This window comes from Lygodium microphyllum, chromosome 21, assembly GCF_053477565.2.
Source record: "Lygodium microphyllum isolate KBCC chromosome 21, Lygodium_microphyllum_v1.1.10, whole genome shotgun sequence".
NCBI lineage: Eukaryota > Viridiplantae > Streptophyta > Polypodiopsida > Schizaeales > Lygodiaceae > Lygodium > Lygodium microphyllum.
The window spans coordinates 77,079,744-77,103,763 of NC_141155.1; the positions used below are offsets into that span (position 1 = coordinate 77,079,744).

At 43.2% G+C, this 24,020-nt stretch overlaps 1 protein-coding gene across 5 annotated transcripts in view; it reads right to left on the reverse strand.

Annotated features, from left to right (window-relative positions):
- Nucleotides 1-2,161: 2,161 nt before the first annotated feature.
- LOC148018175 (dynein regulatory complex subunit 3-like) overlaps nucleotides 2,162-24,020 on the reverse strand; it is a 97,789-nt gene continuing 75,930 nt past the window's right edge. The window contains exons 5-15 of one of the 5 annotated variants that reach the window (XM_087661418.1): nucleotides 11,290-11,456; nucleotides 11,045-11,110; nucleotides 9,732-9,812; nucleotides 9,485-9,604; nucleotides 8,557-8,663; nucleotides 8,108-8,282; nucleotides 4,285-4,410; nucleotides 4,067-4,137; nucleotides 3,791-3,917; nucleotides 3,628-3,705; nucleotides 2,162-2,411 (exon numbers count right to left, since the gene is read on the reverse strand). In XM_087661418.1, coding sequence (XP_087517544.1) covers nucleotides 2,241-2,411; nucleotides 3,628-3,705; nucleotides 3,791-3,917; nucleotides 4,067-4,137; nucleotides 4,285-4,410; nucleotides 8,108-8,282; nucleotides 8,557-8,663; nucleotides 9,485-9,604; nucleotides 9,732-9,812; nucleotides 11,045-11,110; nucleotides 11,290-11,456 — 1,289 coding nt within the window. In that variant the 3' untranslated portion in view covers nucleotides 2,162-2,240. The remainder of the gene's footprint in view (nucleotides 2,412-3,627; nucleotides 3,706-3,790; nucleotides 3,918-4,066; nucleotides 4,138-4,284; nucleotides 4,411-8,107; nucleotides 8,283-8,556; nucleotides 8,664-9,484; nucleotides 9,605-9,731; nucleotides 9,813-11,044; nucleotides 11,111-11,289; nucleotides 11,457-24,020) is intronic. The other 4 variants (XM_087661419.1, XM_087661421.1, XM_087661422.1 and 1 more) reach the window with 4 other exon arrangements.

Consider the following 24,020-nt stretch of genomic DNA (forward strand, 5'->3'; position numbering starts at 1 on the left):
TCTCGTGTTTCCAGTCCCTCTTCCTCGTTGTTACTGCACTTGGTCGCCTCTTGGAAAGTAGTGCTCCAAAAGGCCCGCTAGCACCCAGCGGGGGACCGCTTGCAGACTTATTCCTTTCAGCTGGAATTGTTGGCAATATCGAGACTCCTTTCATGGGAAGATAAACATCAACTCAGACCAAGATTTAATCGCATGGCCCGTTTAGGTGTGATGTCGGTTGCGGATGCTACCCTTGCTACTCGCAATGTCCTCGTCTCATTTCGGACTGCTCGGCGACTCTTTAAGATCCCGCGTGGATACCGTGATTTGTGGGAGCTGCTTTCGTCGAAGCTTCAGGGTCGGCAACCCTTTCCTGCCTTGACGGTGGATCGCCCTTGGCAGGACTGGGATCTTGCAGGCCGCCTGAGTCTGGAAAAGGCCTCCACTAATCAGGTGTATCATCTTCTTGTTCAAGATCACCAATGGCTGGGAGAGAAAGCTAACACTGTTTGGGGACTGCGGAAATCGCTGTCATGGTGGCACAAAACGCTGATGGAGGGCTGGCAAAATAAGACACCTTTCAAATGCAAGGTTTTTCTTTGGCGGGTAATGATTGGTGGTCTTCCTCTGGCCTCGGCCCTTGCCAAGCGTCGCATCTCGAATGGCAATTGTTTCTTCTGTACCACACCGGCGGAATCGGCCCGACATCGTTTTCTCTCTTGCCCGCTCACCAAGAATATCTGGTCACTCTTGTCGCACATTTGGCGCGCGGTGGTGGGATCCTCGCTAACTCCTTTCGATTGGGTTTTTGTGCGCCCGATGTATTCCGCACCGCCACAGTTGCATGAGAAGATCTTATTTCACTTTTTCAGATATTGGGGATGCTGGCACATTTGGACAACGTGCAATGCTTTTCTCTTTGATTCGGCCTCTAATGTACCCCGACATATTGCCAGGCTTAAAGGGCTCTTGCATTGGCAGCTGGATATCATCCGACACTCCGACTTGCTCCCTCGAGAGGATTTGCATCCGTGGCATATGGCAATTGCCTCTGGGTCGTTGCTATGATTGGTGTAACTTTTTCAGTGCATTACTACGAGGCTTCCCCACACGTTGGCCTAGGGCCCTCGTGTATCTTGTAATCAGAAAAAAGAGAGAGAGAGAGAAAGAGAAAACCTCTTCACATGATGGCTTTGTGTCATCATGTATCTTGTAATCCAGTATTTTTTTCGTAATTAATATAATTACCTTTTACGAAAAAAAAAAAGAATTTGGGGGAAAGAGAGAAAAAAAGAGAGAAAGATGAGAAATGGATTGTTGAGCGAAGTTGCTTCGCTTGCCACTTCGAGGCAGCAAAGCTCTCGCAAAGCGGCCTAGCGAACGCTAGTGGACTATTATGATACTATTTTAAAGCCTAGTTTTACATTACCTTGTGTAGTTATCCAATCACACATAGGGTAAAGGGGCCAATAACATAATGGCCCCAAAAGCAAAATACACCACCACCCCAATTGAGTGACACTTTTATATTAAAAATAAATCTATTTTAATTGTTATTAGTTATGATGTAAATTCTTTTGTACTACATATAAGCTTAATATGAGTTAAATAATTGAGCCATGTAAAATTGTTTATATTTTGGATTTTGTAAAACTTATAAAGCAATGCATCCTCGAGTATCATTCTATTGGCCCTTGGTTGTCACTCTTTTGTGAACCCTTCATGTATAACTATGTCTACTTGATAAAAATATCGAAATACCCCAAACTTCTTTATTTGAGTACCATTTGATACATATTATTAGACTATTGAAAAATGTTTATGAAACTCATTCAAGAAAAAGAGAGATAATGTGGGAGAGTGATGCTTTTAGAAGAAGCCAACTATGAAGGAAGATTTTAAGAGATGTTATTATACCACAAATAGAGACACTTGGAGGAGAGGCGAGGTGTGAAGAAGCTAATCAAGAGAGAACCTATGCAGAATAATCTTTCGAGAAGCTTCTAAGATTACATGTTGAGGAGAGGTTAGGTGTGAAGAAGCTAATCTAGAGATAACCTATGCAAAATAATCTTTGAGAAGCTTCCAAGGTTAGTGCATGAATTTTTTTAATGCGATCTACTATCTTAGAGAGAGAGAGAGAGAGAGAAGGGCGGGGGGGGGGGGGGGGGGGGGGGGGGGGGGGGGGGCGGGATAACATAACTTGTAAGGATCCCCACTCCCTACAAAAATATAAAGGCCATGCCCGGCACACCCACAAATCATGAACTGTCAGTAGCTTCTAACAACCTATCATTTATCTCCTCTTCGTTGTTATTGGCAATAAACAAGATCTCTTCGATTCTCTCTCTGTTGCGTCGTATCTCATCTTGGCGAAAGCTATCATTGATCGCTTTGCGCATATCATCCTCAACATGCAGAGTATGATCCTCCTGAAACTCATTAGTTCAACAATATCAATCTGTAGTCCATGAGAAATCTTGCAAGAAATGGCAGTGGCCAGCAGGTTTGAAAAGAAATATTGCTTTACAGGATCAACTGCTTGAAGCATTCTAAACAACTCTACTGAGTTTTCAAAACTGGCATTTCTCATTGCTTGAGTTTTGAGCAAGCAGTACTCCAAGAACGTGCAATGTTGCAAGGGCTTGAGCAAACAAGTGATGCCAAAATGGTACAGACATTCAGTTAAGCTTGAAAACTAAATGATAGATTACCATTTGTTTCATTACTAAGATTCCATAAGAATGCACCCCATATCCTTTTAGTAGTGCACATGGAACATTCACAAGCAGTGGAGAAAAAAACCCCATCTAGTTTGTTAGTAGATGGGATTTTCTTTGTTATTAGGCAAAATGAAGCCACCATGTGTACATGCCAACTGCTAAGGTTTCTATGAGGACCAAGGTCTCTTCAGAGGATAAAGCTGCCCAGACAGATATTTGATGAGGAGAATCTTTGTCCCAACACACAGATTTTTCAATACGATTCAAGCTGGCCGTCAACTCGGATTTTAGTGCAACCGTTCAAAATATATCCTCCCCCCTAGGAAAGATCAACTCTGTCAATGGGAAAGATCATTGGTTCTCAATTGAGTTCTCTTAGCCTGGATTGAGTTCTATAAGGAATTTCCCAATGACTGTATCCATAATTCTTGCAGCCTATCCATACAAAAATTTTAGTAGCAGTTCCACTTGCAGTAGAAAACCCATGGAGGGGGTTCTTTTTAAAATCTGACATCACCATTATACCTAGGTGGAAAGAGGCCCCCTTGACCCCTTGCCTGGTTATGTCTTTCTCAAAACACCATCAGTGATAAGAAAACCAGGCAATCAAGACATCTTTATCTATGGTCATTTCGCCTAGTTTTTTGTTTATGAATGGCCATGATGCCTTCCCCCTTCAGAGTCAAATCAACGCTAATATGTACTATTTCCCTGCTTTGTTACGATTCAGGCAGAGCACCATAAACCACCTGCTTTGCCCTTGGTGTCCCCATGATAGATGCATGTACATACAAGATTCAGTGGTGGCTCCCTTTAGAAATGGCACACTTCTAGCATTCATGCACTTGAATAAAGTTTTTATGATGCATTGTAGTTACAAATATCATTCCAAAGATGTCTGCAAATAGAAAGTGAGAGTATGTACCGATACATCTATCTTTAGTGTATGAGAATCATGGGATGCTTGGATACAATTATTCATGAGATCCTTGTCTCGAACTAACTGAAAGAAGTTGTAAGCATAGGCACATTAGCAAAGCCCACAATAACAAACAAGGGGGGAGAGTAGAATTGCAACATCAACATACCAGATTTGCTTCTTCATTCTCAATCTCCTCATATGAGTCACTCATGGAAAAATGCTCCATAACTGCAACTGCTTTAGCTGCAACAGACTCAGAAAACTTGTTTTCTAGCATTCTCATAGTTGCAAAAGTATTCTCAAGTCAAGTTTCTCTCTAGAGATGTTTGGTTTCTAAATTCTCCAGCTCTTGAACTATCATATCTAAGTTGAAACAAGATTGCAGTTTTTACACAAAAATGATTTAAAAATAACAAAAAAATATGTGGGCTGGTAAGGATATTAATTTTGGTAATGTTGCCTGCAGTTCTCCACAAGCACGGCATAGTTATCGTCAAATGCTGACCATAGATCCTGAACAGCATTTTGAACTTCATCACTTTCCATGTAGTTCCGGAGTAAGAAACACTCTCATACATGTCAATGTAAGATTAAAACAAGAAATGAAAAACTTTCTCAGAACACAACTGTAAACCTAAAATGAGAAACAAAAAGCGCAACCTGTATCTCACCAACAGATTGGATTTCAAGCTCCAAAAGCTTCTCTTTCATTTTCATGTTCTCCTCTCTCAAAGCCAATAGCTTTTCATTACCAGTTGAAGGGTCTTGTTGTACCTCCAAGAATACCTTGAAATATGCTCAATATATTAGCGATGTATTGTATTGTGAAAAAACGTACATTTAGACTAATTTTAGCATTTCGTCTACAAGGTGTGCCATACCTTGGCAAACCCCTACACATGGTATTGTAAGATTTATTAAAAGCTTACTACAACCTGAAAGTTGCACACTTGTTTTATCCTTGGGACAGTCTCTATTTGTCTGCCCAAGTTAGCAAGAATTCACATAAGGGGAGAAAAACAATCTTTCGTAGGACAACACTCATTTTCTGAACATAGTGAAATAAGGAATGTTTACCCTACTATAACTTGTTGCCCCTGGTAACCTGCTGTACAGGATGGCCAATATCTTGAACGCAAGGCTATACAGATGGTGGAGAAAACTACTACTCTGGGTGCCTGCCGGAAACGGGGGGACTGAGGCTTCCAACAACTAGATGCCTGAGGCATGCTCAACTAGGAAAAGTCTTAGTATCCATATAGACAAGAAAGCTCTGCAACATCAATGGTGCAGTCTGAGGTACATTGCATGCTATCCCTGAGGAGTATGCATGAAGTCTGTCCAGATTGAGGACATGGTACATTCAGGATGATGAAAGAGTGTTAGGGACTTCCTTATGTATAGGCTGAAAATAATGAATACAACAATCAACCTGGTTGACAAGTCAATGATCAATCAGTTAACTGCCGATCTGCAGAATCATGGGCAAATCTGCACCCAGCCTTCATTCCTACTGTCCAACCCATTGCTTACCTAATGTGCCTGCTGGCCTCCAGTCCCTGCTGTCCTCCTTGCTGACAACACTATTTCATGTCCATAAAATGCATCCACTATTTGTGTATTGAGAAGATAAACCTCAATGCTCATCTGATAGATGAGTCACACTTTTCACCATGAAGCTGTGGTTGTCCGCCGTCTCCTGATGCATTCTTCTGAGGACTAGTTATCATCAAGCACTGCATCTGGAACAGGATCAGCCATGAAATTTTAACATGTACAGACAAGGTGCAAGCTTAGTGGAGACCTTGCTTTTAGATCTTCAAGGATTCTTGCATCCTTTTGCAAAAGATCACCTCCCAATAATGCTTACAAACTTGTCTACTTTTGCTAAGGATGCTGGATCTGATCCATGTCGAGAATGAATTGATAAGCCATATAGCCATAAACATGACCTCCTATCAACTCATCAACTGAGTCAAAGCTTGAACACCACTACTTGTGGGAAAGGGAGTCACAAGGAAAATCATCCTATCAACCTAGGGGGACACAAATAAGTCAGTTGGGGAGACTCATCATAACTTAGTCTTGCCTACTCTCTCACGCATGTCAAGGTGTTGACACAGGATTTTCCAATTTGTCAATAAAGTGTCATTTTGAGGGAATTGAATCTTGAATTGCCCAATGGTCTATGTGCATTTGATAAAGGCCTGCTTGGTGTGAGAAATTGCATCATCTTATAAGTTTTGAGAGGATTTCATCTGCAGCCAGACAGTGAACTGTAGCATTGACTACTTGTCTTTGAAATCACACTTGCTTTGGAAAGGAAAGCGAACAGCCCGATTCCTCCCCAGTGGGAAAAATAATGTCTGGCCCTGGCAGACAAGAAAATAATCCAACCAGAAAATTGGCTGACCTAGCACATGTGGAATCCAAACGATCTTTGCTCTTGTGTCTCTTCCCTACTATGTTGCCTGAAGTTCCCACTAGATACTCTAGTCTCTGCTGTCCTCAATGTTGCCCGTGCTATGTAAGTCCATAAAATACAGCCACTATTTATGTATGTGGAAAATGAAATCTACAGGCTGATCTGATGGGTGGGCTCATGTGGCAGCCAAGTCAGCACTAAGATGTGTATCTAGGAATCCACTAAAAGCCATCAGCTAGTGTGACGAAAATCTAAGGTGAGAATCCATGACCCAAGCTAGAGAATCTGTACAACCACAGGAGACCTGTTGCATATAGAACTAGTCAGAATTACCACAGCCTAAAGAGAAAGAGGTAAAATCTAAAGTCAAATACAGTCTGATAAATTCCCTATAATGGCACGAGTTTCCCAATATTGGCATACTCTCTCTAAGTGCCACAAGTCTATATAAGAATCAAATGCACCCGAAGTCACTTGCCTTCCAAGTTCTGAATGCCTACACAGTCAATGGCCCATTTCTCTCTCCACCAAACTACTTACTCGCACTTTTTTCACCTTTCTTGGATGAATCAGTCAATTTTTTCGGCCAATGAGTAATTTGTGCTCCTGTAGCCAATTTGAAAAGCTCTAGCAGGACTGAAATATCTGCAGTTTACCAAAATCACATTGAAGTAAATGCTGTTCCATTGGCAAATCCATGTCAAATAGTTTCTCAAATATGTGAATGTTGAGCTAAAAATGCATTATAAACTAGTTAACTCCTTATCGCAGCCCCAAAACTAAAATCAGCAAAATTTCACTAAAAAAGAAATGTGTTCCTAAAGAGCATCTATGTCCGATTAGCCAGACCATAATTTGGGAGGTCCCATCTATCTATAAATAGGACAAGTTTCCCACCACTCAGCCTAATCCTGTTTTGCAAATTGCTAGAGCCTATCTCTACTATCCACACCTCATTCACGGAGGATATCTCAGTTCGAGCTGCATGTCTATTGCTGTCCATCACTTGGTGCCTGCTGTCCATTTGCTGGTGACCTGTTTTCAGCTTGCTGTACAGCCAGAATTTGTTGCGTTTACTGCTGATATCATTATCTTGATCAGTGTTTTGTCAAGATCTGCTGTTGCCAGCTGCTGACATCATCATCCAGTTAACATTTTTCTGTTCCTACCATCACTTGCCTTGCCACATCAGCCAATGTCACGTCATCATTCAGCCTGCACTTTGCTGATTCTGCAGCTGGTTGCTCCATCCAACACTGATCCACCATCATAGAGTTGCGTTCGCTGCATGATTATTTCCAAAGGTTGTATGCAGTGATCATGGATCCATCAGATTATGGCACACTCTCCAACTCATACTCTCTGCCCTAGTCCTAAAGACATGAGAGTTCATGCGTGAGTATTCGCTTTGCATAGTGTGTTCACTACACTGAGCATTGTATTTATTCATTCAGTCATTATTCATCTTTAGTGTTCATCATCTCTGAGTACCCTAGCCCTAACTGTGTTCTTTATTAGTTTGTGTTTTGTTGTATGATTGTGTTTGTTATCTGTAAACGAGTATTTCTTTATAGTGGATAGGTGCCACATGGCCCAACTTATGTTTTCCTAACTAAAGCCTGACTATGAGCGGAGAAGCATAGAGTAGAACAACCTGCCATGAAGCCTTCAAAGAGTTCAAAAGTTTCTCAAAATCCAGTGGGAGCACTCTCAAGTTTAGTCTTGCTAAGAGGAATAAAGAGATTATCCAAATATGCCCGTTCCTGAGAGGAAACCTATCTAAGTGGTCCATGGGTAAAGGAATCTTTGATAAGAAGGGCTGAAAATGAATGCTAATAACCTTTGCTAAAATCTTATAATCAGTGTCCCAGAAAGTGACAGGTGCCAAATCTTAAGATATTGAAGATGGGATGATTTTATAACAGGTGTTGTGTGTGCTACCAATAAAACATTAGGAAGCATGAAAAGGTAATATCAGAAAAATCCATTGCAATTCTACTCTACAGTGTTCGCACAGCTCCTCTTTTCAGGTGTACAAAAGTAAACTTCAGTATTCACCTTCTTCTTCAGCTTGTTGAATGTGTCAACTATCATATTGCATTCTTTATCTTGCTTATCCAAATGCATCTGCATAGCTGATCTCCACGAATGAAGCTCCTCCTTTTTTTTGTTATGTTGCTCGAGTATCAAGCCAATCACTTCCTCATTATTGATATCACATTTCTGCCGATATCTTCAACCATTTGGTTAAAGGAAGTCTGTCTTAGATGTCGTTGCAAGCTAAAGTTTGAAAACTGTCCTTTACTTTTAACTTCTTATCTACATTTATCACAATGTTCTCCTTAAAAGATGTATAATAGATTTAAGCATGCAATGGCACAGAACCATACTGTTTTGATTCCAACAGTCCATATGTATATTCAAATTGGAGCAGAGACTTTATTCCGATGAGAATTTAGTGGTCAATTTTCTGACATGCATTAATAGCTGTATAATATCTTGGATACTCGTCAAGAGCTTCAAGAAGTCCAGGGACTTCTTTCATCTTCAAGTACTCTTCATCCTCTGCCAGCATAGAATCAAATAGCGTATCCACAATGGACAAGTTCGATTCCTGCACTTACCAAGTAATACATCACATAAAAAGACAATCTGGTTTTGCAATAAGTAAAATAATGCTTGTAGGGACCCCCATATTTGTGTAATCTCGGCAACCTGCAGACCTGATAGAAATCTAAGAAATGAAATTACCTTTTCACGACAAAGAGAACACCAGAAGATTTGGAAAATAACTGAATGTTCAGTAAGTGGTTTTGACATGTGATTTACTGAGAGTAAGCTGAAGGCATATCGTTGTTCCCATAGGCATCTCACTATACTGCAAGGCACACTAAGTATCCAGAACATGCCAGGTCCTTACATGCAAAAGATATGGTCAAAAATTGCAATCACCTTACTGCTGATAGATTAAGGTATTCCCATTCTTGTCAAATGACTAGGATGAAGCACTGGTTGGGATCTGACGATTGGAAAGGAAAATGAAAGCTGCAAAGCAAGAATGTGCGAGGGGTGATCAAAGGATGGGACAAGAAGCAACTGAAGCAAGCTGACGCCCTATACAACAGTTTTTGACGACTTCTCAGTCACTGTATATTTATGTAAGTACTGGTCTTACAAGAAAAAGTGACATTATTATGATTTTGTGGAACCTTAGTATGAATGGGCCAGATTGAATAGAGGAGTTGCAATCATGAGCAAGAGATTTGTAAAAGCAGGTAATGATGAATGTATCTGATCAGCAAAATACCGTTTCATGCCATGTTTTCCTTCTAAGAAAATCACATAATAAATCTTAACGTATCTCTTCTCTTGCTGAATGCAACAACTTCTTTTCAAAGTATGTTGAAGCGAGATGGTTACAAATGGAGTACCTACTTTGTAAAGCTCTTGCCTAACAGCCTTGGCTTGAGCTGCCTTATATACCACCTCCTCATCTTCCTCTTTCTGTTTAATTTCCAGCATCTCATCCTGATATTGCTCCCGTGCTGTCATCAACTAGCATCACCCAACACATAATGGATTCACATCTTCTGACCACCCATTTCATTAACCTAGAATAAGAAGACACAACACTCTAAAAGAAACCTCAAAATTGTTAGATACAAAACAAAAAAAAACCCACTGATGCTTCGTCAACAAATCTATGATCAAGGAACTCCAGGTCTCTTAGATGTCCAATCACATATGTCCTATAATCTTGCTCCTACAGCACATCAACAGATTTGTGATTGACAAATATTTGTAATCATATTGTCCTTTTGCATTTACATGTCGTATGTAAGAAAAATAGCTCACTGGAAAAAAACCAAGGTAATCCCCTGGTGGAAAACAGTTTGCAAAACCAGCCAGAAACACTTAAAATTGCATCTTGGATAGACATGAATTTGTTTTACCAAATGAAATGAAAGTTGTCTTGAGCTGAGTAATATATGAGCATCAGATACTACCAATCTTGTGTGCGGATATTTTGTATGAGCAAGAAGCAGGAAATTGTCACAGACTAATGCAACTACAGTCCAGATATTCCAGGTGATCAGACTAGACACCATTTCCCATCTCAAAGAAGGAGCCATGGTGATCTGCATCAGAGCATGAGCAATCTTCTGAGAAGATAAGTACCACCAGCACCAACGAATAGAACCCTGAAAATGTGTAGCAAGACCTGTAAAACCTGCAGTCTATCCAAAAGTCAATGATGGACAACCTCTAGAGGAGCCAAAACAACATTTTAAGGGTGGAGGTGGATGGAAAACTTTGGAGAGAGGATTTGGGTCAGTTAGGGTTCATGGGTGCTCTCATTGGAGGATCAGAGTGGTGATTCATTGTGATAGGAGATCACAAAGAAACAGGTGTGGCTAATTATATTACTCAGAAGATCATTAGAAAGAAGTGCAAGTGCTCAACAGGAGCTTTCTATAAATCAGAAATCAATCATGCATACAAGCCTCTCAAGGTGGTCTGGGGGCAATGGAGGAAAGTGTTATTAGCCATACAGACAAGGACATTAAGATAGTGGAATCAGGTGCCAGCTGATGGAGAGTGATAATCTGCAAAACAGGATGACTAATGGATATGCAGCCCACCTATTTATAGATGAGGAAAAAACCAATGTTTGTTTGTTTGCCTACCATGGTGGCCAATCACCCTCCATCCATCATACAAGTCACCAAATCTGGGTCTAATACCAAAATCAACTCAAATGTAAACCAGAAAAAAATTATGTTTATCCAAACATTTAATCACATGAGCACTTTAAATAAAACAGCTTAAATACAAAAATTCTCTAACAATTGGTTTCTTATCTCCAAATAAAAACTGCAAAAACTCAAAGATTTTCCAAGTTAGATAGACAATTCATTTCTGCTACCAAATTATGATTCAACTGCAAGAAGATACATGTGAAAACAGTAAAGTATCACTCCAGAGCATAACTACCTTGCAAAAAGGGTTTCCATCTAGTGTCAACAAATGCAAATTTCTCAAACGCCGGAGATACAAAATCTAGAGATCAGGTTGCACCAAAATAAGTTATACAGCATGCAACTTTCAGCACTAAATTAGATGAATGAAACTTAAGATAACTTGCAAACAAGTTATACAGCATGCAACTTTCAGCACTAAATTAGATGAAGGAAACTTAAGATAACTTGCAAACAGGAAACTTAAGATAAGTTGCAAACCTCATCCAAGTTTTGGAGAAAATTTTTCCCAAGCGATAAAGATGTAAGATTGATAAGTGCATCAAGACCTTCTATATGCTTAATTTGATTAGAGTACAAGGACAGATCGTCCAACTTCGTTAATGATTCAAGTCCTCCTATTTTTTCTATCTTGTTGAAAGACAAATCTGTGAATGATGGAAGCATCAAGAAAATTTAGCTTCAAAATACAATAGATTAATATCTTACTAGTTCTCACATTGTCAGAAGTGGTGCAACAATGGAAGCATAAACAACATGCTGAAATAAACTGCTGAAACACAAGACAAGAGAAAGAATGAATGAATGAACACAAATACAGATGAAAACTCAGATGTATGCTCGGGAAACAGAATCCATATCGAACACGAGACAGCAGCATACAGCAGTGAGTCACTGGCTGTGTGGGCACCCTTGCACCAACTTCTCTCTCCCCAGAAGAATCCAGAAATGATGGCTGAAGTACACCAGAGAAAGAGGAGCTCCAGCAATATATAGGCATAAAATGGGGGGAGCAATAAATGCATTCAGCCAGCATTTAATGCTGGTCGGCCAGCATTAAATGCTCCCGATCCCTAAAAAGGGCACCAAAAAATGCTAGAAAAAATACTACAAAAAAAGCCACAGCCTTTGCAGCACAGACTCACACCTGAGCTGACTAATCTGCTAACACCCTCTCTCAGATCAGGGGTGATCTGATACAATACAATAGTACAATGATGGGGAATCGTAAACTATACAACATAGAACCACCAAAAGAACCATGGATATCCAAGCCGTGAGTGGCCAGCCCACCACCAAGATGCCTCGGAGAGTATCTGATGTCGATGTCGATCATAGCAGCACCACTGGAAAATAGAGAAGAATCATAGCAGCTCTCTGTGGTATGGCACCTATGTCACTCAAGACATAGAAGACCAATCTGCCAAACATGTCTCTAAACATGTGACCATGGAATCCCCGCCTTCGGCCAGAACCGCCAAAGTGTCCCCTCGTATAGGCTCCAGATGAAAGCCTCCCGCTCTCTGTCAAGTAACCAGCCCATCATGAACCTAGAAATCAATCCTAGCTCCAGGATTTGTACCTGCCAGACTTCAGTCAATGCATCAGGGATGTCCCTCTTTGGATCATATGCATCTGTATAGACATATAGATGAGGCATGCCTGCCCCATCTCACCACCCTCTCATACTCCATCTCTGGCACTGGAGAGTCCTGAGGGATGTTTGCATCACCACCACTAGAAAGCAGCTGAGAAAGGAGCCACTAAGCCCTTCCCACGATCCAAAGAAGAGGATCCCTTCCACGCCTTGGACTTCGCCTTGGCTGGAGGATCGGAGTCGGAATCTCAGGCAGATGATGACTTGTCGGAGGAGTCCGCATCCCGCTTCGTCTTCTACTTCTTTTTCTTCCTGGAAGCCGCTAACTCTTTGCAGTCCTTCCTTAAATGACCTTTCTTGCCACAGTGGTAACACTGGGCCTTCGACTTCTTCATCTTTGAACCCCTCTCTGAAGCTGCAAGAGCCTCACCTGAACCTCCATAATGTGACGGAAGCCTCCCCTGTAGTCGCAAAGTAGCCTCATGCTCAAGTAGCATCGAGGACATGTGAAGAAAACTGACAGGAGTCGTAGATGTCTGCGCCCATAAAGCATTCACAACTCCATTAAACTCCCGAGGAAGCTTGTAGAGTACTGTACCAACAAGATGTGCCTCTGTTAGGGAAGACTACATAGTTAGTCCTAGACTTGGGTAACATGAAGTAGGAAGGATTGAATCGTATCTTTGCATTCAAACTTCAGTTGTTGGAGCTGGCCATAGAGATTAACGGCCCTCATGGTGGAAGGGGTCTCGTACATCAACTGTAACTTCGACCATACGTCTCAAGTTGTTGTACAGGAGGTGTCCACCGGTATAACTTCTTTGAAAATACACTGAAGTAATGCCGAATGAGCACCGGCATCATCCGAATCCCATGACAGCACTACCTCCTCATGGTTGTCTTCATCAAAATCACATGGAACAAGAGAAGGTTGTCGAGGACGTGCCATATCTTCGCCAACCACATACCATAACCGCTTTTGAATAAACCAAGCCTTCATCACCGCACTCCACGTGTAATGAAGGAGCCATCTGGATGAAGGATTTAGAAAAGAAGTAGAGAAAAAAAGGGATTGGGAGAGGGAACACAGCTAAATCACGAGCACAGACTGCAAAAAGCAAGAGTTCACATGCAGTCTAACCCAAAATCTGATCAAAATAAGACAAACACTGCTGTGAGAATTCAAGAAATCAGTCAAAAACTGTCAAAAACAGCAAAAACGGCCTGATGATGTAAGCACCCAGCCAGGAGGAGATGCAGAAACACCAAAACACAGGCTGAAATGGAAGTGCAGGCTATACGGATGCTGACGTCAACAAAAAACGCAAGCAAAACTGGTTGCCTGATCGGAGCAGCAGCTGCCTGATCAGCAAGAGGAAAAACAATCTTGAAATCAACAAGAAAACACAACAGAAACACAAATCCTAAAATCTGATACCATGTCAAAAGTGGTGCAGCAATGAAAGCATAAACAACATGCTGAAATAAACTGCTGAAACACAAGACAAGAGAAAGAATGAATGAATGAACACAAATACAGATGAGAACTCAGATGTGTGGGAGCTCTCGCTCGACCGCCAAGACCCACGGACCACTTATTGTTGAGGACCAAAGATGTTTGGGCCTTTTCTTATTGGAGTTCCAAAGACGTAGAGCATTATTGTTACGAGATAGGAGGCGACCCCAGTGTCATGATTCATCCACCTCTCCAGAGAGCAGTTACAGACTATTTCAGCGTAGCTGAACCCCCAACCGCTACCACCCCAGACACTACATCTCCTACTGATAGGCATTGTCGAGATACAGCATCAGGTGGCATCACAAGTGATAGAGCTACAACGTTACGCAAAGCACAACGCCCTAATGCACCTACTCAGCAACATAGAAGTGCCCATATGCACCACATTTGTATCACCATTGCTCGTTACAGAGGCATATTGGCGCAATGACTCAGTCAGAGGTATTTTGCAAAGTCTTGATGGATTCCGTAGATTAAGGGGAAGATACTCTATACTCTGTTTTATCTTTTTAAACTTAGTTTTTTCCAAGTTTTTCAATTTCCATACTTCTCATTCCAATCTACCATGTAGACCTACACATAAATTTTATCCCTTCTTATCGGATGAGAGATCATGATACCAGTTGTTTTCGTTATGGTCTCATAGGCCACTCTGGCCTTTTAGAGACGTTAATAGATCTTTATTTCTTTCTCTCTTTTTTTTTTCGTAAAAGGTAATTGTATTAATTACGAAAAAAATACAAGATTACTTCATTACAAGATACATGATGACACTAAGCCATCATGTGAAGAGGTTCTCTCACTCTTTCTCTCTCTCTCTCTCTCTCTCTCTCTCTCTCTCTCTCTCTCTCTCTCTCTCTCTCTCTCTCTCTCTCTCTCTCTCATGATACTGAACATGAGATGTTTAAAGAGTTGGCATTGGACTTGACAGGACATCTCACGATAAGGAGATAAATGGATCCCATTTGCTAGCATTAGGAAGTGCTCATGGATTAGCTATGTTCAATGGCTTATCAAGATGGCCAAGAGCGGATGCTTTCACTCGTTGAGATAGCAAAAAGGAAGCCAGCATTGTGGACCATGTAATGGGTTCACCAAGGTTGATTCCAGATATTAAGCATTCTAAGATATCTAACAAGCCGATCGGTCTAGCAGCCGACCATGCAATCCTATAATTCACCCTAGCATGTGGTCAAATATAGGAAACATGCACATAGGTACACCCATTTCCACACTATGAGTTTCTAGAGAAAACTTTGCATATCTATAGTGATGCAGTACGAGATGGCTTAAGCCAGCTAGACTAGCATGAACCACTCCACGATATCATTAAATCCCTAGTGAAGGTTTTACATATAATAGCTATAGAGGCGTTTCCATGTAAGATGGGCTCTACCACACCACGCAGATGCACTGCCCCTCAAAATGCTTGGTATGATGATGAGTACAAACAGACTAGGACCTGCCTATAGAGGGATATTATACTAAGGACATGCACACATAAGCATGCATGGAATGTCTTCCATCGTCTTGTGTGGAAAAAGAAGAGGAATTATCTAGCCAAACTAGAGTTTGAGATGTATCAACTCTTTTTGAGCAGGGACAGCAAGAAGGCATGGAGGAAATTTCATGACAACCCCCTATTCAATTGACATCACCTATGGTATGGCATGAATGTGCTAGTGCACTATATGATGTTCCATCACAAGAGCAGATTCCTTGTCCATCAAACTCTAGGCTAATACAGTGTGGATTCTTGACAAAAAAAATGGTGAGGTATGCCGTTTGGAGGTTAAAGAATGGGAGAGCACATGATCAAATGGCCTTGTGGCAAAACATTTCGCACATGCATGTTATGCATTGGCCCCTATCTTGTCAAATATCTTCAATACAGTTGTATATGAGGGGTTTCTAGCAAGTTGGTGTGACCAAACAACAGTGCATATTTTTAAGAGCGGAGATCCATTGGTTGTTGAAAACTACCACACTATTATGATTGGCAATATGCTAGCTAAGATATATGGCTCTATTGTGAAGTATGAAATGATTTGGTGGCCTAAAACAAAGGGATACAGTCTACAGGACAAGCTGGCTTCCGCCAATGATACAATACATTAGACCATATATTCACACTAAGGACCTTGATTGAGGGACGATCACGAAGGCCAAAAATCTATTGTTGTTTCATGGATTTCTGCAAAGCTTTTGATATGGTACCACGTGCAAGACTCATGCAGAGGTTGCGAGTCATTGGGGTCCCAGAGGATATGCAGTGGTGTATTTATACATTGTATGAGATAGTGACAGGTAGAGTACGAGTGCCTGGAGGTATAACAGACTCAGTGTCTAGCACGGTTGGTGTAAAGCAAGGCTGTCCACTCCCTCCTTTGCTGTTTGGATTGTACATTGACGAGATTTCAGATTATATACAAAGATGGGGTGGTATGGGAGCCAGCTTGGTTAGGGTATTGATACCAATTATGTTATATGCAAATGATATTGTGCTTGTCTCTAATTCACCCAAGAGGCTACAACGACATTTGGATGCATTGCATGTGTTTTGTGTAGAGAAAGGCCTCAAGGTTAATCTTGAAAAGACTAAAATTATGGACTTTAGCACCACAGCAACTTGGGTGACATGTTCAGAACATCACTTTGTGTATCACGGCCAGTTTGTGGAAATGATTAGACAATATGTATACCTTGGCGTCACTTTCAAAGGGCCATAGTTTTCATGGAAGGAGACTTCAGAGGCTAGGCTTGCACAGGCATATGTAGCATTGGGCACTCTAGAGCGACGGTGTGCACACAAACAGTTCCAAGAGCCCCGTACCAAATTGTGGCTCTTTGATACTTTAGTTATGCCCACACTACTCTATGGAGCAGCCATTTGGGGCCCAAGCCTTTATCATACTAGACGAGCACCTCTCATGGACTATAAGAGACTTGAAGCACAACATTATGATGGCTGGGAACATATGGAGAGACCACTGGTCATGATGATAGCACATACGATAAGGGTGAAAGCCTCAGTACCACAAGAGATCATCCAAGCAAAATTGGGTGCAACACCCATGGTATTGGAGGCACTATTCCAGCAATCACCTTCCTCCATAGGATATGGCAGCTCCCTAAAGACCAATACCCTAGGCTAGCTCTCAAGTCTTCAAGATAGCTTGCAGCAAAGGGAGATAGACAATGTTGGTATGTACACATGAGCATGTGGCTGAACTTGCATGGCATGAGTATAGACAAATTGCCAATGTTCGATTATACAGTCTTGATTGTCCCACTTTGAGTCTCAGCCGTTCAAAGTTGAATAGAGTGATTAGAGCAGACATCACTAAAGTGGAGACAGAGAGGACTTGGTCCAAGCCCCTTCCCATTAGGCACGAAGATGGCACAATACCAATGTCAGTTCTTGCAACTTTCCCATGACGGTTTCATAGTGAGGCCAAGATATATGGATGCTCAACTTTCTCACGAGCTTTGAGTTGCTATTGGACACATCCGCACCTCATCACATCAGCTGACGATTGAGACGGGTCGATGGAGCCATGTTGCAACAAACAAGAGGATGTGCCAGCCTTGTGGGTGGGAGGCAAAGACGAAGGAACACTACATTTGTAGATGCACTATATACTATGATATCCGAGGCTACTACCATTGCCTCTTTAAGAATGGCTTTGGACCATTGAGACGGGTGATGGACTATGAGGACTAGAGATGTCTGGGCCTTTTCTTATTGGAGCTCCAATGGTGCAGAGCAGTATTGTTACAAGGTCACCAGTCACATCCACCCCTCTAGAGAACAGTTTATTACAAACTTTTTCAGTATAGCTGACCCCCCAACCACTACCATATTAGACACTACATTTCCTACTACTGACAAGCGCCATGGAGGGACATCATTAGGTGGCATCATAGTAGACAGAGCTATAGCGTTATGCAGAGCATGATGCCCTAGGGGGTACTTGCTCGGAAACGTAGGCATGCTCATATGCGACACATTCGCATCATGATTGCTCGTTACAGATGAAGATTACCACATCGAGTCAGTCGAGGGTAGCTTGCAAAGTCTTGGTGGATTCCATACACTGAGAGGGAGATATTCTATACTCTTTTCAATTTCTCAATTTTCCATATTCTTCGTTTTCCATATTCTTTATTTTCCATTTTGATTTATCATATAGACCTAGATATAATTCTGTTTTCTTCTCTGATGAGAGATGATGATGCCAGTTGTATTAGTTATGGTCTCGTAGGCCAATCTAGCCTTCTAGAGATGTTAATATTTCTTTCTTTCTTTCTTTCTTTGTTTCTCTCTTTCTCAATTGGAGAGCATAATGACAAGCATTACCTCAGAATCATTATCCTCTAAGGCTATTGAAACTTTTCTTGATTCTTGCAGCATGGTCAAATCAACGTTGAGAGAGAGAGAGAGAGAGAGAGAAGAGAGAGAGAGAGAGGAAGCGCGATGTCATCGCCTGAGAGCCTCGCGCTGCCGTCGGCCGCCTAACCTGCGTCCGCCCTGCGTGTCGAGGTCCTTGCCGTCGCCATCCGACTTGGGAGCCGTCGCCTGTCTGCCGCTTGTCAACTCGCCACAGCGTTCGTGCCTGCGCCCCTGGCTTCTGTTACCTGCGTTTGCACCTGGCACTCTCCCAATCGTCCTGCGCCCAGCCTTCTTGCGATTGTGCTGCGTGGCAGATTGGAGGTAACGGCAGCACGGCCCTGTCCCCGCTGACACCCTAGTCGTCCTGGAATCGTGTGGGATCTGCGTTTCCACAGGGCTGCGGCAGTCACAGATCAGGAGCGACAGTGCCTGAGGAGGGTCGTGCGCAGTCTTCCTTCCTCCTTTCAGTCCTGCGGAGGGTCACACCTGCCCTGCCTGTAAAACGAGACCTACCCCTGCCGTCCTTGAATATACTACTGGTCGACTTGCAGATTGTCCTCCTTCCTTCCTGTGGCGTCTGACTGAACGACTGCGAGAGCCAGAAGACGGTTCACAGCTACTGCACCTGTGCAGAGAGTTTCCACATAGGGCCTGAAGAATGGCGTCCAGCTCCTGTAAACCCTAAATCTGACCGTTGTTAGAGAGGCAGCATCCCGGACAGCGTGCCCACTGATCTGTATATATATATATATATATATATATATATATATATATATATATATATATAGATAGAGAGAGAGAGAGAGAGAGAGAACAACAGTATGGCTGGCTTGGATATGGATTTTATAGGCCGGACGGTGGCAGCCCTTGGCCCTAATTCTGATACAGAGGAGCCGGAGGATATGGTGCCGTGCACGGAGGAGCTGCCTTCTGGTTCTGACTGGCCGCCTGCGGGCAAACGCTCCAAGCATACTTCTGATGAGACAATGGGCCCTCAGGAACGTTCCTATGCGCAGGTGGCCTCTGATCATGTGGATTCGCAAGAGATTGATTGGGAGCATTTGCTGGACTTTGCCAATACTCTGCTTGGCGATTATGTCCAGCATAATCATCAAACTTTTTCTGACTCGGGAACTGATGAAGTGCTGGAAGCCACGGTGGATCCGAAATCAGTCTTGCGGTCTTTTTCGGTGTTTTATGAACGTGCCGTTATACTTTTCTTCACTGGCAGGATCCCAGTGCTTTCCCATATTCGCCAGTGGCTGCACCATTTATTGCAAGGGGAGTGCGTTGAGGAGATCTTTCTTGGACCCCGCGGCTTTTATGAGGTGTTGCTGAAATCAAAGACACATCGGGCTGAGCTCCTGTCCAAGTTGCCATTATTCTTTGATCGCCGCTTGGTCCATGCTGTGCCATGGCGCCCTATGGCAGACTTCCAGCGCCTGCTTCAACGAGAATGCCCGGTGTGGGTGGAAGTGGAAAATTGTCTGGCGGTCTATTGGCCATTGTTAAAGGATGGGATGGCAGTTGTGGGAACGGTGCTGGTTCCCCCAAGCCTAAGGGCTATGAATCGAAACCGTTTATGCATGTTATGGGACACGGCCAAGAAAAGGCCGCGTGGCTTCACCTCAATTGCTTTGGCATGCATCCTTTGCACTTTCGCTTGAAATGGGGCAACTTTGCAGGACACTACTTTTCATGTGTAAATTGGGGCATTTTATGGCCGAATGCCCAGAGAGACAACTGTCTTCCGATGATGCGCATGTTGTGCTGCCTAAGGATGACATGGTGCTTGATGCCCCGGCGCAGGAGGCCCCCCAGCCACCTAATGTTGTGGACAAAGGTAAACAACAGGTCCTGGGTTTGGATTCCCGTAGCAATGATTGGATCGAGGCACGTTCAAAAAAAGGTAAAAAGTTGGATGCAGGCCTAAGATTCTGGGCCTAATGCTTCACAGGATTCCGTGCGCACGTACATGCGTGGGAAAGAAATGTTCTCTTCACAGCATGCTGCGCGTACTATGGCTCCTTCAGCCCCCCGTAATCAGTCTACAAGGAAAGTCTATACAGACGGTTCAAAGGGCCCACCTGCTAAGCTGGCGTTTGATACTAGAGGTAATGTGATTACTCCCTGGGATTGTCGTTATCCCCGTTCCACTCCCAAGGCAGTGGATATTCCATCTACCTCTAAAGCGGTCCGCCAGAATTCTTTTGCAGTGTTAGCTGATTTTCTGGATGAGGGTGTCCTGGACGCTCTCGCGGAAAAGGTGAAATCGAGGCAACAGGTGTCTCGTTTCTGATTCTCTTTTTTTGAAGATATATGAAGATAGCCACGTGGAATGTGCGAGGCATTTACTCTCGTCATAAGCAACATACCATGTGGACTGTCTTACATGAGAACCAGTGGGATGTCTTGTGTGCGGTTGAGCACAAGAGTCACGGTGAAGCAGGAAAAGTTGTGGATTGCCATGGATTCCGCCTGTTTTATGCAGGGACACATGCTATGCACTATTCAGGCATGCTTATGATTGTCCATGAGAAATACCAGCCTGTTCTTATTAAAAATGATGTACAGGGCCGCTTTCTGGTAATTGAAGTCTTATTTGAAGGAGAGATTTTATGGTTGCTGGGCCTCTATGCTCCGAATGATCCCGCATCCCGACCGGATCTTTGGACGACTTTGTAGAGCTCCATGTCACTTAGTAGAAGGGGTTTTGTGATGGGAGATTTCAATATGTGCGTTGACTCTTCTTAGTCCACTTTAGGGCATTCGGTAATGGATACTCCGGAAAGCCGGGTGTGGAATGCCTTTGCTCTTCACGTACTTAAGCAAGATCTTTGGTCTTGGCTTCACCCTTCTTCTTCAGGGTTTACTTTTCATTCCGCACAATATACAGCTACTTGGTCGCGGTTGGACCGAATGTATATCATGCAAGGGGATGATTTTCTTCCCGAGATGCTGGAAATGAAAGTCTTGCAGCAATATGCTTTGTCGGACCATTTCCCCCTCCAGCTTGAGATTCTTGCACAACCTTTTGCACCTTTTATGCAGTTGCTGGATAGACTCCCTTTACGTTTCAACTCGTCTTATTTGAAGCATCCCATCTTTCAAGGCTATATGCAGCAATTGATTGAGAGGTTCTTATTGGATTTCGCCTCTGAGGGCTTGGCTTCCTTTGCACGGCTACTCTCTAATGTGCGGCGGGTTGCTCGGCAGTATGGGATCCATCATGCCTCTATTTGTCGGTGGTGTCGACATGCAGCGGAGGACTTACTAGCTTTGGTCCGTTCGCTGCTGGTGGACACCCCAGATGATGAATTTCTGCTGTCACTGACGATGCGTTTGGCTCATCTTATTCAAGTATTTCAGTTGAAATCTTATCAGCAGGCCAAGCTGCACAACTTGACTGACACATTGCAAGATAGTGCCTGTCAGTCTCATAAGTTCTTTCGCGCCTTGCATGCTTCTCCTACTCGAGAAAATATGACTGGACTCCAGGATTCAGAAGGTCGCATGGTCACTGATCCATAGACCATTGTCAATATGTGCAGAAATTATTTTATGGATCTTCTTGGTTCTTCTCCGTCGCCTTCTAGCCAGGTTACGCATGCACGCTCGGTCTTCTATGATCTGGTTCGCCAATAGGTTCCACTTGATATGCAAGCTACTTTGGAGGCAGATATTTGCGAGGAGGAGGTTATGGATGTTTTGTTACACCTGCCTAAGGACAAAAGTCCTGGTTGGGATGGTCTCACCAATGAATTCTTTGAGAACTCGGCCACCCAGCTGGTGAAGCCATTGGCGGCTATGTTTCAGCAAGTTTGGGAAACACGGGTCATGCCTTCCTCATGGAAAGAAGGCCTTATCAAACTGCTTCCAAAGGTCCCTTCGTCGTCAATGCTGCAACATTGGCGACCAATTTCTTTGATGGGTTCGATGTATAAAATCTTCTCCAAAGTGCTGGCGAATCGGCTTCACAAGCACCTTCCAGCTATTGTGCATCCTCTCCAATATGGTTTCATTAAGGGCCGCAACATTCTGCATAATATCTTAAATGTGCAAATGGCTATTAACTATGCGAGGCACTCCAGTCAGGAAGTGGTATTGATTCAATTGGATTTGGAAAAGGCTTTTGACTATCTAGACTGGTCTTTCATTGCAGAACTCATGTCTGCTATGGGTTTTGGTACTCAGATGTCCCGATTGATCTACACCATTAGTGCTGCAGCTTCTTCACGAGTTATGCTCAATGGTGGGGTTACAGAGCCATTTGTCCTTGCACGCTCGGTGAGACAGGGTTGCCCTTTGAGTCCTCTCTTCTTTGCCCTGGCGACTCATTCGGTTCTTTCAATGTTATCTTCAATGGCAGCTTCTGCTCAGCTGGCCGGTTTGTCTCTTCCTTTGGGACAGCACTTCATTAGCCAATCTCTGGCTGATGATAGCCTTATGATTTTGCGGGCGGACAAGGACAACATTCGAAAGGCATTAGATGTTTAGACGCTCTTTGGTCATGCTTCTGGTCTTCGCATCAATGCCTTTAAATCAGCCATACTCAGTTGCACGGAGCCTGATTTACAGTCATTAGGCTGCAGGGCCAGGTTGTTTCCCGCGGTTCCATTGTCAGGCATCTTGGATATCCATTGGGAGTGGATGTTCGGCCAAAGGAACTACTGGAGTGGATTTCACAAAAACTGGCAGCGAAGTTTATGTATTGGAAGTCACAAGCATGGCCATTCCATGTCCGCCTCAAAGTGGCTCAGACAATTATGCTGCCAATGCTAACGTATTTCTTGCCATTCCTTCCGTGGACTCCTACTACTTTGAAGTCTCTCACTCGCCCCATTCGTTTCATGTTATGGAAGAAGGATTCATTGCAAGCAGGTATTTCGTGGATTTCATGGTCACATACATGTACCCCTAAACGCATGGGTGGTGGAGCTATTTTGGATGCTGAAACTCATATGTTGGCTCTTCGTTGGTCTCTTTTTTGCACCATCTGTGTGGATCATCACCCGTGGACCATTATAGCCCGTTATTTTCTTGAGGACAGAGGGCTACGCCATGGTAATACGACTTCGGGGCTCCTGGTGGCATGTCCTTAATGCAGACTCTCGATTTTCCAGTCCCTCTTCCTCTCTGTTACTGCATTTGGTCGGCTCCTAGAAAGTGGTGCTCCAAAAGACTCGTTGGCATCTAGTGGGGGACCGCTTGCATACCAACTCCTTTCAACTGGAATTGTTGGCAGTCTCGAGATTACTTTCATGGGAAGACAAACATCAGCTCAGACCAAGATTTAACCGCATGGCCCATTTGGGTGTGACTTCGGTTGCGAATGCTACCCTTGCCACTCGCAATGTCCTCGCCTCATTTCGTACTGCCAGGAGACTTTTCAGGATCCCGCGCGGATACCGTGATTTATGGGAATAGCTTTTGTCCGTGCTTCGGGGTAGACAACCCTTTCTTGCCCTGGCTGTGGATCGTCCTTGGCAGGACTAGGACCTTGCAGGCCGGTTGAGTCTGGAAAAAGCCTCTGCTAATCAGGTGTATCATCTTCTCATTAAAGATCATCAATGGCTGGCTGTGAAAGCTAATACTGTATGGGGATTGCGGAAATCGTAATCATGGTGGAAGGCAACTGTAATGGAGGGCTGGTTAAATAAGACACCTTTCAAATGCAAGGTCTTTCTTTGGCGGGTAATGAT